Source organism: Bufo bufo, chromosome 3, assembly GCF_905171765.1.
Source record: "Bufo bufo chromosome 3, aBufBuf1.1, whole genome shotgun sequence".
In the NCBI taxonomy this organism is placed as follows: Eukaryota; Metazoa; Chordata; class Amphibia; order Anura; family Bufonidae; genus Bufo; species Bufo bufo.
This window is the reverse complement of record NC_053391.1, coordinates 97,548,144-97,568,356: the sequence shown is the minus strand read 5'-3', so window position 1 is coordinate 97,568,356 and position 20,213 is coordinate 97,548,144. Positions and strand designations below refer to the sequence as shown.

The following is a 20,213-nucleotide window of genomic DNA, read 5'->3' as shown; positions in this document are numbered from 1 at the left end:
TGGCAGCAGTGACTCCATCTTCCTGCTCCTTCTTTTCAGAGAAAGCCAGCGGAGGAGATGGACATGGAAGCTGGAGGGAATTCCTCCTCCTAAAAAAGCAGAAGTAAAACCTCAAGACAATTACTGATAAAGGCATGACTATTAATTTCTGATGTCATTTGTCTTTTGGAGCCATATGTGATAATATATGGGTAGAGCAGGTGGTGAATGACCTTGCATTATTTCCATCACGATGTAGAAACTGAAGTGTGCTATGTGTCATCTTGGAGTAATTGAGTCAGTCTTAAAGAAATCCCTGTGATGTGGGCTTAAAGATCATCTGCCACAGCTTTAGAAATCACACTAGAGCAATGAGCCTAAGGCTACATGCACAGGACCGTATGTGTTTTGCGGTCCGCAAAAAAAAACGGATGACATCCGTATGCGATCCTTTTTTTTTTGCGGATCCATTGTAACAATGCCTAAAACGGACAAGAATAGGACATGTATTTTTTTTTTTGAGGGGCTACAGAACGGACATACTGATGCGGACAACATAGTGTTTGCATCCTATACGCAAAAAAACCCGGAACGGAAACTAACAACGTTAGTGTGCATGTAGCCTTAGGCCGCTTTCAGACGAGCGAGTTGTACAGTACACTCGGGACTTGGAGCGCGAGTATAAAACAGCTCCCGTCCTGAACTTCCAGCACTGCCGAGGTCGCATAGCATTATATTGACTTATGATGCTATGTAACCCTTAGAGGTCTGGAATGTATTGGATAACACTGACATAATTCTGTCGGTGTTATCCAATACATTCCAGAGCTGTGAGGTTACATAGCGTCACAAATCAATATAATGCTATGCGACCTCAGCAGTGCTGGAAGTACAGGACGGGAGCTGTTTTAGGGTCCCGTCCTGAACCCATTCATTTCTATGGGGCAGCACGATGTGCTGCCCGGACACGGAATTGCGGACCGGCACTTCCGGGTCCGCAATTCTGTTCCCGAAAAAAATAGAACATGTCCTATTCTTGTCCGCAATTGTGGACAAGAACAGGCATATTCTATTAGTGCCGGCAATGTGCGGTCCGCAAAATGCGGAACGCACATTGCTGCTGTCCGTGTTTTGTGGATCCGCAAAACACGTTGCGGACGTGTGAATGGAGCCTAATTATACTCTCACTCCGAGTCCGGAGTGTACAACTTGCTTGTCTGAAAGCGGCCTTAGGGCTATATTAGACCTGCAGATCTTGCAGGCGATTGTCTTTCCCGGCAATCGTTAGTGAAGGAGAATGCTTACATGCAGCAATCTCCTCCACAGTATTGGGAAGAGTGATCGCTAATGCCATCGCATGTCCCCACACAGAATCATTATTTGCTAGCATCAGACCATGATTAGACGGCACGATCTGCTTCTTGCAAACTATTTTTGAGCCTGCTTAAAAAGTTGTGATTGCCTGATGAACGAGCGGTTCTTTGGCGGTGGTATTACACAGGCAGATCATCGCTGACGTTCCTACAAACACTCGTTAGTGATGATCTTCCCGATTATGTCTTGGCCCAATGCAGGCCTCAGTATGGCGTCCTTGCGGCTGTGCACAGTACTGGGGCCCTATGCCTGGTCTTACAGTCTTTATTTCTTTGTATTATCAAGCAGAGGAGTAAGTCTCTCAAATCTGTAGAATGCTTTGTTCCTCTGCACAGAGCTCTTTATCTAAACGGTTAAGCCAGTATCTCGCCTGCAGGAGTTCTTTGAAAATAATTATAGTCCTCCCACGGCTCATCACGCAAACCCAAGATCTCATTCTGCTCATCTCTCCCTCCGCTTCCTCATTAACCTCTCCGTCTCCAAACTCTTCTATACTCCCACCCAGGCTTTAGGCCTCGAGTGACCATCCTAAACTGGACCATCATCTTCTCATAAGCGTTAATGATATTTTAAGGTGGTTACAAGAGGTAATGTCAGGAACAATATGGGAAGCAGTCGCTTCAAAATTCAGGAGAAGCTGCAAAGCCTTATTCACCGAAGAGTGGCAGTGTTGGTTCTTCAGCGTTCACTGCATTTTTGAAGCACATGCTTAAAGGGAACCTGTCACTGGGATTTTGGGTATAGAGCTGAGGACATGGTTTGCTAGATGGCCACTAGCACATCCGCCATACCCAGTCCCCATAGCTCTGTGTGCTTTTATTCTGTAAAAAAAACGATTTGATACATATGCAAATTAACATAAAAGAGTCATATCTTACTTGTGTGACCAGAGAAGAGTCATATTTTTAAGCTCTGACTCATCTCAGGTTAATTTGCATATTTATTAAATCGGTTTTTATACACATCGAAAGCACACAGAGCTATGGGGACTGGGTATTGCGGATGTGCTAGCGGCCATCTAGCAACCCATGTCCTCAGCTCTATACCCCAAATCCAGATGACAGGTTCCCTTTAATTTCTTCCTAAGGCCTCATGCACACGGCCGTAGGGTGGCCGTGGCAGTATTGCGCAATTGCGGTCCCCAATGCACGGAATGGCCACACAACGGCCAGGGGCATAAGGCCTAATTCTGTAGGGCTCACAAGGACTGGAGCCTGATACTGTGTGCCTGTGAGTGGCTTCTCCATATGTTTGAACTGTGGTTAGGATCTCTGGTTTTCTATTTGAGATGGAATCAGAGATTAGTACTTACCTGCACCAAGAACACTAGTCTAGGCAGAGAGGTTCCCTGGCCAAGAAGACATGGTTTGTACAGTATATGTACGTTGTGGTCTGCCCTGTGCCTGCTTAGCCTAAAAGTGAGCTTTAAATAAATTATATTAAGAAACGTAAAGCAATATACATGTCCTGGTCGTCAAGCTTGTGGACATTTAATGGATTGTCCCATTAAGACAACTTATCCCCTATCCAAAGGAGGACAGGGGCCTGTGCTCCCCCCGCTCTAATAGAGCAGTAACCACATATCCATTCAACTCTATGGCCGCAAAAAGCTGAATTAAAGCTCGCGGGTACCTCTGGCAGCCCCATAGAGTTGAATGGTGCGGCAACACGTGTGCCTGTGTGTCTGCTGCTCCATTCCAACAGGGAGCACAGGCCCCCGTCTCATGATCGGTGGGGGGCCCCAGCTGTCTGCCTCCAGCCCCCTACTGATCAGACTCTTATCCCCCATCCTGTGAATCCCCTTTACTGTAAATGCAGCTGACCAGAAAGACTCCGGAATACATCCATTCGGTACCTGAGCGGAAGAGCTCGTAGACAGCCTGACAGAGGGGAAAGTCCTGAGCAGAATGTCTTCCCAAAGCAGGTCAGAAGGCTGCTGGAGTTGTTTTTTAACCCCTTGAACGTATTATCCTGATGAGCGTACTCTTTTAACTACTGTATGTCTTATGGACTGATAAAAACCTACAATAAGAGGGAGCTGATGGATCAGTCATACTATTGATGCATATTGATATCTTTAAATAGGTAGGAATAGTATAAAAGTTGTCTATCGCTATGAAATGCAGTAAATTATAAGGCTATGTTGACGCAGCTAAAATCCACAGCTGGAAATCAGTATGTCTGCCTGAGCACCACTGTATTCACTGAGTTTATTTCTCAATGTCGTCAAGTTCCGAAAACGTTTCAATAACTATAGTTTCTTTAGTTGATTGTTGCAGTGAGTCTTCGGTGGAGCAGTGATTTTGCAGATGGCCATACCTAAGGCCTGCAGTGTTTACTAAGTATTGTGCACTCATTGGGTAAAAGCTATTGATCGGTGGGTACGCGTTTCCCTGACTGCTTTTACTGTACATGAATTATGCAAATGAGTACTAATCCATCCTGAAGAAAGTGTAGGTGCGCAGTGGATTGTGGAGGAGGGTGGGGGTGATGAGATGTACTGTGAGAATTCTTACACTCTGGTCAGGCAGTCGGATCTTTTTCATAAGTTACATGTACTGTAATAAAAGTCTTGTGTGCGGAATATTGATTAGTCATTTGATTAGTTCACCTGTTAGTTCCCTTTTATAATTATATTTTTTCAAAGAATTGTTGCATAGTACAATTGAGAAAAGTCCATCAAGATCAAGTAGGGGACGGGAGGGAGTGTGGATGAAACCAGAATTATGCACATTTCCGTAAATGTTAAAGGGCGTATCCAACACCTATAATGTCCCCCAAATGCCCGGTCACCTCACACAGGTTATACTTTCCCCGAGGAGCGACACAGGTTTAGGGGTAAGTATAACCTGTATGAGATGCCCAGCCATTTTGGGGGGCATTATAGGTGTTCGATAACCACTTTAATGTTATTCTGTTCTAAGAAATTACCTAAGCCTTAGCCGTTTTGTGAGGTCGTCACCGGGACCAGATTCTGAGGTAGTGTATTCCACAGTTTTTTATAAATCTGATTGTAAAGGTCCTTTTACACAGACCAATATATCGGGCAATTATTGGGAACAAGTGGACCCCCCCCCTGGTTTTCACTTTCACCCCTCTACATGGATCTGGTCGTCACTCTAGGGCAGTGATGGTGAACCTTTTAGAGACAGAGTGCCCAAACTGCAACCCAAAGCCACTTATCGCAAAGTGCCAGCACGGCAATTTACCCTGAATACTACAGTCCAATATAATATATCTTCCATGTACTTTTTAATTTAGCTATAATAACCTGCCTACATTCAGTGCGCTGCCTGTGCTGTTCATAGTGCGCCCTGCGCTGATGAGTGGCTGGAAAGGTCTAAGGCATATTGGTACACCGCAGACTTTTTCCAGGGTGCGGGTGCCCACAGAGGGCTCTGAGTGCCGCTTCTGGCACCCATGCCATAGGTTCGCCACCACTTCTCTAGGGGAACCATCAGGCTGCTACCCTTTGGAGTAGACTCCAATCAATGATAACTCACTCAGGCAGGTGAAGGGTAGGGATCGACCGATTATCGGTTTTACCGATATTATCGGCCGATATTCAGTATTTTGACAGTTATCGGTATCGGCATCTATTTTGCCGATATACCGATAACATATGGGGAACACAGAACGCGCTGCTCTCAGCGCTCTCTGTGTTCCCTCAGCAGCACAGGGGAGAAGGAAGCAGTGTCTCCTCCCCCTGTGCTGCTGCTGCAGCCAGTGAGAGGAAGGAGGACAAGAGAAGGGGAGGGGCTGTGGCCGCTGCGCCACCAATGAAGATAAGCCTTTCATTAATTCATATACAGGAGGCGGGAGCTGGCTGCAGAATCACATAGCCGGCTCCCGACCTCTATGAGCGGTAGTTGCGATCTGCGGTAGTTAACCCCTTAGGTGCCGCGGATCGCAGCTACCGTTCATAGAGGTCGGGAGCCGGCTATGTGATTCTGCAGCCAGCTCCCGCCTCCTGTATATGAATGATTGAGAGACTTATCTTCATGGGTGGCGCAGTGCGCCCCCCCCCCCCCCCCCCCCCCCCCCACAAGCCCCCCAGTATTAATCATTGGTGGCACAGTGCGCCCCCCCACCCCATCCCAATAGTAAAAACATTGGTGGCGCAGTGCGCCCCCCCACCCAGTATTAATCATTGGTGGCAGTGGGCACAGGATCCCTTCTCCCATGCTCCTCCGATTGGACCCCCAGCAGTGTAAGCCTGGGGCTCCGATCGGTTACCATGGCAGCCAGGACGCTACTGAAGCCCTGGCTGTCATGTTCAGCTCCCTGCTGCTGTGTGCACAGAGCACAGAGCAGCAGGGACAGTGTGAGATCCTATTCACCCTGATAGAGATCTATCAGGGTGAATAGGACAAGGGTTCTAGTCCCTAAGGGGGCTAAAAGTTAGTAAAAAAAAACAACAACAAAAAAACCCACAAATATTAAGTATAAATGAAAAAGATTTACAAAAGATAATAAAAAATACACGTTAACAATAAACATATTAAATTTTCAGCAGATTTGTGTAGGAAATTATTTTTTCCTCAAAAATGAAAATTCCCAGAATATCTGTATAAATTATCGGCTATTGGCCTGAAAGTTCACAAATTATTGGTATCGGCCCTAAAAAAATCAATATCGGTCGATCCCTAGTGAAGGGACACTGATGCTTGGCAGCAAGGGAGTCCAATAGACATGATAACTTTGCAGGAGCTTGGCAAGATAGGAACTTTTTCCCATAGGGGAAGGTGCCTTATATATCTCAGAAAGAGCAGCCATTGGCATGGTGATCATACACAGGAGCGATGACTAATCCAGCTATTGTGCCCGCTGAGAGAAGGAAGATGCCGATGGGCTTGTCTTTTGGGGATATTTTATATGAAACTGCTTTTCTCCATATTTGTTGTACGGGTCATTTCATATATTTATATTGCGGCCCATTTGCACAGTTGAGTATCATTGGGGAAAAGTGTTTGTGTGAACGTCCTTTCCCGATCATTGTCCACTCATTAGCTGCATTTACATGCAGCAATTATCTGGTTTATATGGGGTGTGGGGACTCGCTCTGGTAGGCAGGATTAGCGGACGCAGTAGAGAGGCAACAACGAGTTCTTTGGATCAAACAGCTCAGTGTTTTATTGACACTTTAGGCAAGTGACAAAACAAGCAGTCCTAATCAAACAAAAAGTCACCGTGCAGTGTTGGTGGTAATTCACACCATGCGGCAATTCTGCCTCAGAGTCCTTGCTGATAGGTTGGTGCTGCTGTTTTTACGCCAAACAGGTAGCAAGCCTTTATCCAGACACAAGGCTCCCATATCCCAACACAGAGACATGGCTACTGAGCGCAGCTGCCTATTTAAGGACAGCCAGATGCTGCATTTAAAATCCGGTCCGGTATTTGACCTCATCTGGCTGTAAATCAGCGAAGCAGCACTTGGTGGGAGGAAAATACTGGTTTTCCCAGACCAAACCTCTCACTGTGTCACAGGGGATTATCTATCTTTGCTATGATCGTTTGTCTTCATAGAGTTTCCTAATTCGCTGGCGTCCCTGTTTTCACAAGGTGATGTGCTGCCAACAAATGATTGCTATGCCACATAAGCAGTCCAAACACCATAAGAACAAGTGCACTGCACGTTCATGGGGTGATCAGCTGCACATTTACATGGGACAGTTTTTGGGAGCGAGCATTCATACGAACAATTGTTCCCAATAATTGGTCCCATAATCTGTGTGAATGTATTTAGACGCCTGTATGATGCATGTAAATTATTAGTAGTCAGATGCATAACTTTACATTTATCCACGTTGAACCTCGTTTTCCGAGTGGATGCTGAAACACTCAGAATATCCAAGTCAGCTTGTAGTTTATGGATATCTACCATAGACTGCACAGTGGTACATAGCTTGGTGTCATCTGCGAAAATAGAAGCAGTACTACTACTCCCATCCTCTATATCATTCTTATAAAGTTAATAGAGGACCCAGCGCTGAACCTTGGGGTACACCTCTTATAACCCAGGACCATTCTGAATAGGAATCATTCACCACAACTCTCTGGACACTGTCCTTCAGCCGGTTTTCAATCCAAAAGTCTGTCACCAGGAAATTTGCTTAAAAAAATAAATTAAAAAAAAAGACACAATGGGGGTCATTTACAAAGACCAGCTTTTTACGCCAGTCTTTTTTACCCTTTGTGCTGACAGGGGATGCGTGTGCATTTGACTCGTCATAAATTAGATGTACATCCGGCAGTCCATGCGGCAGGCGTAAAAACTACTGCAGCCCCTGACTGGAGTAGTTTTTCTCCAATATTTGTCCTTTTCCAGGCTTAAATTTTAAAAGATACATTTGTTGAGGCCAATGACCCAGACCCTACAACTCCCTTGCCACTCCTAAGTGTCGAAGGCAGGACAAAAATTCCCGTACAGCAAAATATTGTCACTCAGATGTTTAAAAGGGCGTCAAACAAGGTAGTTGCAAATTTTATTTTATTTTTACTTCAAAACTGGAGTAGCTCCTTTCAGAAATGATTCCCAATGTCTGGTAGTGCTAGCTCAGGTGAATGTAATGATACTTTTGACTTGGTGATCAGTTGCTTCATTCTAGAGAAAAAAAACTTTAAATCCATAGGCAAAATGCATGCCACGTTCCTGCATAGTCATCTTGTCTGGCCATGTCAATCAAGAAAGAGAGGAAGGGTCTGGATAGGTTCCTGCATAGTCATCTTGTCTGGCCATGTCAATCAAGGAGGATAGGAAGGGGCTGGCTGGGTTCCTGCATAGTCATCTTGTCTGGCCATGTCAATCAAGGAGGAGAGGAAGGGGCTGGCTGGGTTCCTGCATAGTCATCTTGTCTGGCCATGTCAATCAAAAAGCAGAGTAAATTGCTGGCAGAGGATACAGGAGAAGTAAGGGTGCCCAGAGTGACTTGGGCCCGCCCTTCGTGCACTTAACTGCTAATTTGCATACAGGTTAAAGTACAGGATCGGATGCTTGATGCATAAGCACGTTCAGTGACCTGGTGCTAGGAGGAGCCTGATATATTCCCTTTGGGCTTCCTGCTCATACCACTATCTCCGATGGCTTTTAGCTGTAGCTTATTAGTACTCGGTGGCGGAATGAGGCAGCCTGCATCAAATCTGACTTTTATTTTCTAGCACAATCTCACTTTACTTTTGTTTCGTTTATTTTTAGCACAAAACAAGAAAATCGAGATTAAAGTGGTTATCCAGTGGAGAAAAATAATGTACTTGCATAGAAAGATTAGACTTCTTAATATACTTGTGCTGCTTATAGGGCATCGATTCCCTATGGGCAGATGACCCTGGAAATTTACTCTCCAGTATGATGCACCGACACGGACCCATGTGACAGAATTGTGGCCTCTTCCTCCCATTGTGTCGGAGCTGAATCATACTGTACCACATGGCTGGGTATGATGGAGCTGGCATTGAGATCATGCAGGAGATACAGGAGTGGATGGGAAAGAAAGGGATGAATGAACTTGTAGCATTTAGAGCGCCCTGAAAGTCCCACTACCTGTCCCTTTGTGATCAGAAATAGCGGTATAAAAGGGCTGGTGAGTAACGCCAAAATACACTGCTCAAAAAAATAAAGGGAACACAAAAATAACACATCCTAGATCTGAATTAATTAAATATTCTTCTGAAATACTTTGTTCTTTACATAGTTGAATGTGCTGACAACAAAATCGCACAAAAATAAAAAAAAATGGAAATCAAATTTTTTAACCCATGGAGGTCTGGATTTGGAGTCAGTGGAAAAACACACTACAGGCTGATCCAACTTTGATGTAATGTCCTTAAAACAAGTCAAAATGAGGCTCAGTAGTGTGTGTGGCCTCCACGTGCCTGTATGACCTCCCTACAACGCCTGTGCATGCTCCTGATGAGGTGGCGGACGGTCTCCTGAGGGATCTCCTCCCAGACCTGGACTAAAGCATCTGCCAGCTCCTGGACATTCTGTGGTGCAACGTGACGTTGGTGGATAGAGCGAGACATGATGTCCCAGATGTGCTCAATTGGATTCAGGTCTGGGGAACGGGCGGGCCAGTCCATAGCAACAATGCCTTCGTCTTGCAGGAACTGCTGACACACTCCAGCCACATGATGTCTAGCATTGTCTTGCATTAGGAGGAACCCAGGGCCAACCGCACCAGCATATGGTCTCACAAGGGGTCTGAGGATCTCATCTCGGTACCTAATGGCAGTCAGGCTACCTCTGGCGAGCACATGGAGGGCTGTGCGGCCCTCCAAAGAAATGCCACCCCACACCATTACTGACCCAATGCCAAACCGGTCATGCTGGAGGATGTTGCAGGCAGCAGAACGTTCTCCACGGCGTCTCCAGACTCTGTCACATGTGCTCAGTGTGAACCTGCTTTCATCTGTGAAGAGCACAGGGCGCCAGTGGCGAATTTGCCAATCTTGGTGCAAATGCCAAACGTCCTGCACAGTGTTGGGCTGTAAGCACAACCCCCACCTGTGGACGTCGGGCCCTCATATCACCCTCATGGAGTCTGTTTCTGACCGTTTGAGCAGACACATGCACATTTGTGGCCTGCTGGAGGTCATTTTGCAGGGCTCTGGCAGTGCTCCTCCTGTTCCTCCTTGCACAAAGGCGGAGGTAGCGGTCCTGCTGCTGGGTTGTTGCCCTCCTACGGCCTCCTCCACGTCTCCTGATGTACTGGCCTGTCTCCTGGTAGCGCCTCCATGCTCTGGACACTACGCTGACAGACACAGCAAACCTTCTTGCCACAGCTCGCATTGATGTGCCATCCTGGATAAGCTGCACTACCTGAGCCACTTGTGTGGGTTGTAGACTCCGTCTCATGCTACCACTAGAGTGAAAGCACCGCCAGCATTCAAAAGTGACCAAAACATCAGCCAGGAAGCATAGGAACTGAGAAGTGGACTGTGGTCACCACCTGCAGAACCACTCCTTTATTGGGGGTGTCTTGCTAATTGCCTATAATTTCCACCTGTTGTCTATCCCATTTGCACAACAGCATGTGAAATTGATTGTCACTCAGTGTTGCTTCCTAAGTGGACAGTTTGATTTCACAGAAGTGTGATTGACTTGGAGTTACATTGTGTTGTTTAAGTGTTCCCTTTATTTTTTTGAGCAGTGTATATTTTTGGGCAGGCAAGAGCACATGTAATAGTGTATAATGGTTATGACAGATGTTTATTTTTTTGTTGTTGTTGTTTTTATGCTACCCAGGTAGTCCTTTTAAAGAGCAGCAGGTTCAACCGTGTCTATACTGTCTGTTAGGGTTGATCCTGCTGATTAAAATGATACCTGCTTTGTAAAAAGAGGTTGCAGCGTTTTTATTCTTTGTGCAAATGAGGGCGGGGCCAGCATGGAACATGCATTGCTCAGAGAGGATAGCCCCTCAGTACACGGAAGCCCACAGTTGTACAAAGAATTAGGCCTCCTGCGCGCTGTCATATGTATGTTGCTGTCCTCAAACTCTGGATCTGTAAAATACAATTTACCAGCCGTGTGCATGCCATGTGGATCAGATCCCGACCAAAAGTACCCCCCGAGTACACTGTAGCTGATTTTCATAAGACTGGTATTATTTTAATAAGCAGGATCCACCCTATCAGACAGTATAGGTTTTAGTAGGGTTGCATACCACCCAACTTTTAAAAAGCCCAGGGATGGATATTATCAGTGACGCAGCAGCAATTTTATTTTTTTTTTGACCGTAAGCCATGCTTCTAACTTGCCCACTGTTTTATCTCCACATGCCCAATACCACCCAGTCTCCTCTGTGACCCCAAGTAGTAGTTTACTGCCATAGTGCCCCCATGCACTGTAGTTATACCCCCATAGTGCCCCATGCACAGTAGTTATACCCCCATAATTCCCCAATACACAGTAGTATTAGCCCTGTAGTGCCCCCATGCACAGTAGTTATACCCCCTTAGTGCCCACATGCACAGTAGTTATACCCCCTTAGTGCCCACATGCACAGTAGTTATAACCCCATAGTGCCAACATGCACAGTAGTTATACCACATTAGTTCCCACATGCACAGTAGTTATACTCCATAGTGCCCTCATGCACAGTAGTTAGACCTCCATAATGCCCCAATTCACAGTAATTATACCACCTAATGCCCACACACAGTAGTCATTCCCCTAAGTGCCCATATGTACAGTAGTTATGCCCTCTTAATGCCTCATGCACAGTATTTATACCCGCTTAGTGCCCCTATCCAGTAGTTATGCATCCCTACTGCCCATACACACAGTAGTCATGCCCCTTAAAGCCCCCACAAACACAGATACTAGAATACCGTCTAGTGCCCCTTACAATAGTGCTGCACAGGTGCTATTTTAAATGTACAATTGCCCAAAAGTTTGAACAAAACCAAGATTTTATTGTTAGGCCATATCGCCCAGCCCTCATGCGTTCAATACGTTGATGACCCCAAGGACTTTATTTTCTCACCATCCTAAAGAGAGAACGTCATTGTGATTGAGCCTTAGGCCTCTTTCACACTTGCGTTGTCCGGATCCGGCGTGTACTCCACTTGCCGGAATTACACTCCGGATCCGGAAAAACGCAAGTGTACTGAAAGCATTTGAAGACGGAACCGTCTTCCAAATGCTTTCAGTGTTACTATGGCAGCCAGGACGCTATTAAAGTCCTGGTTGCCATAGTAGGAGCGGGGAGCGGGGGAGCGGTATACTTACCGTCCGTGCGGCTCCCGGGGCGCTCCAGAATTACGTCAGAGCGCCCCATGCGCATGGATGACGAGATCCATGTGATCACATGATCCATGAGCTTGGGGCGCCCTGACGTCACTCTGGAGCGCCCGGGGAGCCGCACGGAAGGTAAGTATACTGCTCCCCCGCTCCCCGCTACACTTTACCATGGCTGCCAGGACTTTAGCGTCCCGGCAGCCATGGTAACCACTCTGAAAAAGCTAAATGTCGGATGCGGCAATGCGCCGAAACGACGTTTAGCTTAAGGCCGGATCCGGATCAATGCCTTTCAATGGGCATTAATTCCGGATCCGGCCTTGCGGCAAGTGTTCCGGATTTTTGGACGGAGCAAAAAGCGCAGCATGCTGCGGTATTTTCTCCGGCCAAAAAACGTTCCGGAACTGAAGACATCCTGATGCATCCTGAACGGATTTCTCTCCATTCAGAATGCATTAGGATAATCCTGATCAGGATTCTTCCGGCATAGAGCCCCGACGACGGAACTCTATGCCGGAAGACAAGAACGCAAGTGTGAAAGAGCCCTTATAATCAGACCATGTTTCCAGTCTCCGAGGGTCTGTAACCTGCTTACGTGTGACTGCATCTTCCGGCAATCAGGACTATGCTCTGATACGAAATGTATTCAAATTGTAGCAAAGAAAATCCCCACCAGCAAAGGCTGCACTGTGCAGTGATCAGGGGGCATTTATACCACTAGTGGTCTTCAGCCGGCCACTTGACCAGTTTGAGGCTAGATTCCTACTGGTTGGCGAAGGATAATGGATGGCAGAACAGAACGTCTAAGGCTACTTTCACACTGGCGTTTTGAATTCCGTTTGTGAGATTCGTTTCAGGGCTCTCACAAGCGGCCCAAAAAGGATCAGTTCAGCTCCAATGCATTCTGAATGAATAAGGATCCGTTCAGAATTCATCAGTTCAGCCTCCATTCCACTCTGGAGGCGGACACCAAAACGCTGCTTGCAGCGTTTTGGTGTCCGCCTGGCGATGCGGAGCCAAACGGATCCGTCCTGACTTACAATGTAAGTCAATGGGGACAGATCCGTTTTCACTGACACAATATGGTGCAATTGAAAACTGATCCGTCCCCCATTGACTTTCAATGTAAGTCAGGACGGATCCGTTTTGACTTAGATTTTTTTTTAAAAGAATAAGGTAAACGGATCCGTTCTGAACGGATACAAGCGTTTGCATTATAGGTGCGGATCCGTCTGTGCAGAAACCAGACGGATCCGCACCTAAACGCAGGTGTGAAAGTAGCCTAAAACACCAGTTGGAAGGACAACAAAAGGGCTCATGCACACATCTGTATATGATCAGACGTCTTGTTATGGAGCTATTCTGCCTGGGAAATAGTATGGCACTATATGGCTGCATGTGGAGCGCCTGCAGAGACGTAGGCGGGAGGTTGTGGACATTTGTATAGATTATGATTTTGATCCATGCAAATGTGGCAGATGGCGAGAACTGGGGAGAGTGTGATTGATACCGGGGGAGAATGTATAACCTTGTAAATGCTTGTAATTTAGTGAAGAGGACAAGATGAACAATGGTCTAGCATAGGGATCAGCAACCTTCGGCACTCCAGCTGCTGTGAAACTACAACTCCCAGCATGCAAACATGCTTGGCTGTTGTCAAAACTCCCGTAGAGGTAAATGGAGCATTCTGGTAGTTGTAGTTTCAGAACATCTGGAGTGTGGGCGGTTGCTGATCCCTGATCTAGCAGGTCTTATGCTGGATCTTCATGTTGAAGCAACGGTGCAGTAGTATGTTGCGTTGCCGAGAACAGCGCAAGAATACGCCGTGAGGTTGATGATGAGTTTCACCTGGACTTCACATGAAACTAGCAATGTGTGGTAACTGCATGCAATTTTGCTGCACGGTTTGTGGTCATGCGCTTTACTACCGCCTTGGGGCAGCAGCACAGAGACTCTGCATTTTGCGGACCGCACATCGCCAGCACTTAATAGAAAATGCCTATTCTTGTCCGCAATTGCGGACAAGAATAGGACATGTCAAACTGTATGCAAACGGATGTCATTTTTTTCTGACTGATCAGGCATTTTTCAGACTGATCAGGATCCTGATCAGTCTGAGAAATGCATTGCAATACCGGATCCGTTTTTCCGGTGTCATCAGGCAAAACGGATCAGGTATTTTTCTTCTTCTCATTTTTAAAGACCGGAAGGACGGATCCGGCATTCCGGTATTTTGAATACATTCCTATGGAAAAAAATGCCGGATCCGGCGTTCAGGCAAGTCTTCCGTTTTTTTCCCGACGGAGATAAATCTGTAGCATGCTACGGTTTTCTCTTTTGCCTGATCAGTCAAAATGACTGAACTTAAGACATCCTGATGTATCCTGAACGGATTACTCTCCATTCAGAATGCATGGGGATAAAACTGATCAGTTATTTTCTGGTATAGAGCCCCTGTGACGGAACTCTATGCCGGAAAAGAAAAACACTAAGGGCTCTTTCACACCTGCGTTCTTGTCTTCCGGCATAGAGTTCCGTCGTCGGGGCTCTATGCCGGAAGAATCCTGATCAGGATTATCCTAATGCATTCTGAATGGAGAGAAATCCGTTCAGGATGCATCAGGATGTCTTCAGTTCCGGTACGGAACGTTTTTTGGCCGGAGAAAATACCGCAGCATGCTGCGCTTTTTGCTCCGGCCAAAAATCCGGAACACTTGCCGCAAGGCCGGATCCGGAATTAATGCCCATTGAAAGGCATTGATCCGGATCCGGCCTTAAGCTAAACGTCGTTTCGGCGCATTGCTGGAGCCGACATTTAGCTTTTTCAGAGTGGTTACCATGGCTCCCGGGACGCTAAAGTCCTGGCAGCCATGGTAAAGTGTAGCGGGGAGCGGGGGAGCAGTATACTTACCGTCCGTGCGGCTCCCGGGCGATCCAGAGTGACGTCAGGGCGCCCTAGGCGCATGGATGACGTGATCACATGGATCACGTCATCCATGCGCATGGGGCGCTCTGACGTCATTCTGGAGCGCCCCGGGAGCCGCACGGACTGTAAGTATACCGCTCCTACTATGGCAACCAGGACTTTAATAGCGTCCTGGCTGCCATAGTAACACTGAACGCATTTGGAAGACGGTTCCGTCTTCAAATGCTTTCAGTACACTTGCGTTTTTCTGGATCCGGCGTGTAATTCCGGCAAGTGGAGTACACGCCGGATCCGGACAACGCAAGTGTGAAAGAGGCCTTAGCCATGTTGAAGTACATATATTTGTACCTTTTTCTCACTTGATGGACGGTTTCATTGTTTTAAAGCGCATCTGTCAGCAGATTTGTCCCTATGACACTGGCTGACCTGTTACATGTGCACTTGGCAGCTGAAGACATCTGTGTTGGTCCCATGTTTATATGTGTCCGCATTGCTGAGAAGAATTAAGTTTTAATATAAGCAAATTAGACTCTAGGAGCAACGGGGGTGTTACCATTACACCTAGAGGCTCTGCTCTCTGCAACTCCTGCACTTTGATTGACAGGTCGGATGTGATGTTATTACTGGCTGGCCCTATCAATCAAAGTGCAGTGGGCTCGGTAGTTGCAGAGAGAGCAGAGCCTCTAGGTGTAATGGCAACGCCCCCGTTGCTCCTAGAGGCTCATTTGCATATAGTAAAACATCATTTTTCTCAGCAATGCGGGCACATATGAACATGGGACCAACACAGATGCCTTCAGCTGCCAAGTGCACATGTAACAGGTCAGCCAGTGTCATAGGGACAAATCTGCTGACTGATGCCCTTTAAGAAGATGTAATATTGGATTTGTGGAGGGCTTCCTTTATCTGCAGCATTATAGTGTAGCACCTTCGCAGGTTCTGAAAATGTCCCATATATGCCATTGAAATTGATAAAATACTATGGCTTATGTTTACTAATGATGATAAAGATGGTGTAAGCTTAGACCTGCTGTCTAGACCTGTACCAGATTCACCACAGGGGCTCAGGCTGGAGGATAGACGCTTCTCTGACTCTACACGGACTACTTTGAGACAGGTTTTTACGCCAGATTTTGGCACAATTTCGTTGTAAAAGGCCCATCTCAGACCCAGCCCTTTCCTGAGAAGCTTCGCCCCATGCTGAGCATGTCAGAAAAAAGTGTAGAAACCCCAGATGCACCAATTTTGGCGCAGGTACTTTAGTAAATTTGTGAGTATCTGTGATTGTATGAGAAGCCTCTTTTTCCTGCTCTGTTTATACCTTTCTATCTTAATATGAACCGTTTCCCCAATTAGTTTTGTTAATGTTGATGCGTTTGGCGGAGCGCCAGCCGTCAGCCCGTTGCATGGCTTTCTTTTCACTTTTTTTTTTCTTTTTTTTTCGTTTTTCGTTTTTTTTTTTGTTCCGTGTCCATTCTTTTACACTTCGTAAAACCCACTCCTCTCAACAGTAACCGATTAGGACTTTGTAAAGTGTCTGCAGAATTGCTAAAAATCCCGCACGGAAGGTTGCTACGGCGACGCCAGTTCCAGGGGCTTAAGGCCTATGATTTAGAGTTAAATCTTAAACATATAGAACATAAAACAGCACTCTCCGGGGAGAGAAGAAAAAAAAACACAAGAAAACAATTGGCAGAGAAATGCAGGCAGCCCTCCACGGTAAAGGTGTTCTTTTTACATGTACCTTTTTATAAATTGTATTTGTACAATAACGGGAGCTTTAAAATGGAAACAGTGAGCCCCCACACCCCCCTTCTGTCTCTCTGACTCAGAGAAGGAGGCAACGAGCAAGGCCCGGAATAGCTCTGATGCTGTCATCTGTGGACAGCCGCTGATTTTCCAGTTTTCACAAGCTCACAGGCTTCCCCTAATCCTTCAGTCGTAGTGTGTTTCGGAGGTGGTCAATTGACCTCTGTAATCCAACTGCGGGACTAGCTCTTCTGGCTCCTGATGCTTCTCCTTGTGCCTTCCTCAGTCTCCCTCTGCTCATAGTATCTCCTCTCAGCATACGTTTTTCTACTTATTTCATCATTTGTCTTTTTCGTACCCCCCTTAACTCTATTTTCCACCCTGTATAACTCTTCTCTACTTTCCCGTACACCTGCTCATTTACATTTTTAAACTTGTCTGCCCTTTTTTTTATTGTTATATTTTATTCCCCTTTCCGTCAGCTTCCTTCTTCCCTGTCGTGTGTTCTCTTCCAGTCTATTCTCTTTTTTTTTTTTTTCCCTCCAACCTCTACAGCATTCATTCCCTGTGCTTTCTTTTCACTTCTCCTCTCGAGAAGCTCAGATGCCAGTATGACCCCCAGGCACAAGCCGTACGCCTCTTCCTTGGCCGCCCTTATCGAAGGCACTCAACGGCCTTTCTTATTCCTCGTCACAGATTTCAACTACGGCACCGACGGGTACGACGCCGAAGGGAATGAGGAGCAGAAAAGCTCTCGTGAGGGGTCAGAAACTATGCCCTACATCGATGAATCCCCCACAATGTCCCCACAGCTCAGTGCCAGGAGTCAAGACAGCGTGGATGGGGTCTCGCCTACTCCCACAGAGGGCTTACTTCCTGAGGTAAGAGATTCTTCATTTTTGAGTACCTCATATGCTTATTTGTCTGGTACCGGTAATCCTGTTTGCATAAAGTATAATTATTTTTGATATATTGTGTAATTTTTGATCTTTATAACTGCTTTAAAGATGTCTAGTGTTTGTAGATTTAGGTCTTTTAGTATGAAGCAGAATCTCTCGATCTATTGTCGTCTCTTATTTTTCAGTGTTATTTGTAATTTTACTATGTCGTACTATAGACTTTGCACTTCTCTTCTGGACTGATAGTTTATTGCTTTTTATGGTTTTGCTTTGGTTGCTGTTGGTTGTGTGTATCATAGGTTTGGTTCATATCGGAGATGATTCCCTTACGAAGTATTGACTACGCAGGAGCTAAAATTTGATATAGTTTTTTTTTTCCATTCTAAATTTCATTTATCTTCTATTGTCATTAGAAAAAAAGTTTAATAGTCTTAAAAGAATAATTAAAAGCTTTAGACGTGTTAGAGGAACGTGACTGCGCTTAAGGTTGGATATCTGTTGTGTTCCTTCTCTGCTTCTCCTATCTCGTTGCCTGGATATTATGTATGTCAGAAATTACTCAGATCTGATGTGTGTGGAGGAGTGATTTTCTGTGTACTGTAAGTACCGTTAAATTAATGCGTATTGAATCAAGCGGTCTATGGTTATTTATGACCTGAATTACTCCCCATTGCCAGGCATTATGTATAAAGAAGGTAAAAGACATGTGGCAAATTTGCATGGGTCTGTACATTTTATTTTTGGTCAACTTATGTATTATTGCGCTACCAACGAAAATAATCTCTGTAGAGACTTGGTGGCTATAAAACATTTAAGGTTGTATCACCCATGTGGCACCACTTCTAGGGTTCCTAGTGGGTGATACCTGTCTGTCCAAAAGTATCCTTTACAGCAGAGGCTCTTCTAGTGGCCAAGCCACGTTCAGAAGTTGGTGTTGAGCAGTGTCAGACTGGGGTGCCCAGGGCCGACCAGTAAAATACATTCTGGGGGCCCACCGTACAGAAAAATATTACCTGATCCCCATTTGCAAATCCCTAAAACTGTGGCAAACCAGTTTTTTTTTTTTTTTGTAGTAGCCCTCTGTCTAGTTTGGATTGACCTGCCTCTGTGCCTAGAAGTAAACTCAGCCACTTGCATCTTCAATGATGAGCTGGGTGGTTTGTTAAATACTCCACCCAGTTTTTATATGAACGTAGGCTGGTTGAGATGCCTTATGCTGACTATCTGTATGTAGTACAGTCTACTTGTGCAGGGGGTTGGGGACTGGGGGTCCACTGGGGTATTCACCTGTTTTCCTGTGGGCCAGTCCAAGCCTGGTGTTGAGCCACATTGAATGCTGAAAGGGAAAAGCCTACTAAATTAATGACTACGTGATATAGCTTTTGATACAATGGGGTCATCTTGCTAGGCTATGCCTCCATTGTCTGATAGGTGGGGGTCCCGCACCTATCTTCTAAACGGAGCCCCTGGCTCAGCTATTTCCATCGGGCCCATAGAAGTGAACGGGAGCAGTGGCTGGTCATGCGCGGTGCGCTCCCATTCACTTTTTCTATGGAGAGAGCGCTTGTTGGTGGCCAGACCCGAGTCCTCCAGCCACCACTTTGCCTGATCCGTTCTTGATATAGGTGCAGGTCCCAGCGATGGGACCCGCACCTATCAGACAATGGGGGAATATCCTTGGTTCCACGTGTACACACTAGTATCTTCAGCTGCCATTAGCTGGGGAGCTACCTTCAGGCGGTCCGAGAGACACTGGTTGAGTAACGCCATTTTACATTATTGTAAACCCCCAGTTATCCAAATCACTATGGTCTCACTAAGGAATCCACCTTATCCCCTTCATTGTATAAAATTTTGTATATATGTGAACCTCTAGCATCTCGAGCAAATTTGACAACTCCTGTTGGTTCTGTAATGGCAGATGAAATATGTTTTCTCCTGCTCACTTTTATGCTGTCAGTGCTGCTATAAAATTTTTTTTAGTTGCTTGCTCGTGGGATCCACATTACGTGTCCGCTATACATTTATTACTGGTGAACACTATTCTTACTTGGGCTAGGTGCGCATACATAAATTGTGTTCGGACACAACTGAAGTGTTTGTGCAATGTGCATGTACACTTGCCTGACGTCCATACACTGAAAACCTCTTGACAGAAAAACGCTGCCTGCAGACATTTTCTGTCCAGTCCTGGAAAACGTCTGCCATCAAAACCGATGCCCAATATGCCAGGAACCGTCGTATAGAAAATATAGGGTTAGTTGCGGCATCAGTTTCCCTTCAGCGTTTTCTGCTCCATGCTGGAGGGAAACTAAAACGGATGGCCGGGTATATGTGAACCCCCCATTGCAGCACAAAAGTACATTTAACCCCCCTTCCGCCCCATTTTTCGAGATATAACTGATATTTGACCAGATATTCAGCTATAGGCATCTGAAACATAGCCATGGATTGAATGTCCAGCCTGAGACCGTTTTTTTTATTTTTTATTGGCCATACAGTACTTGTTATATGTGATATATTTTCTAAACCGGAGCTTCTGAATCTC

At 45.9% G+C, this 20,213-nt stretch overlaps 1 protein-coding gene across 2 annotated transcripts in view; it reads left to right on the top strand.

The window, feature by feature from the left end:
• ABR (ABR activator of RhoGEF and GTPase) overlaps positions 1-20,213 on the top strand; it is a 381,876-nt gene that overhangs the window by 130,647 nt on the left and 231,016 nt on the right. For both annotated transcript variants that reach the window (XM_040423381.1, XM_040423382.1), the window contains exon 2: positions 17,463-17,647. In XM_040423381.1, coding sequence (XP_040279315.1) covers positions 17,463-17,647 — 185 coding nt within the window. The remainder of the gene's footprint in view (positions 1-17,462; positions 17,648-20,213) is intronic.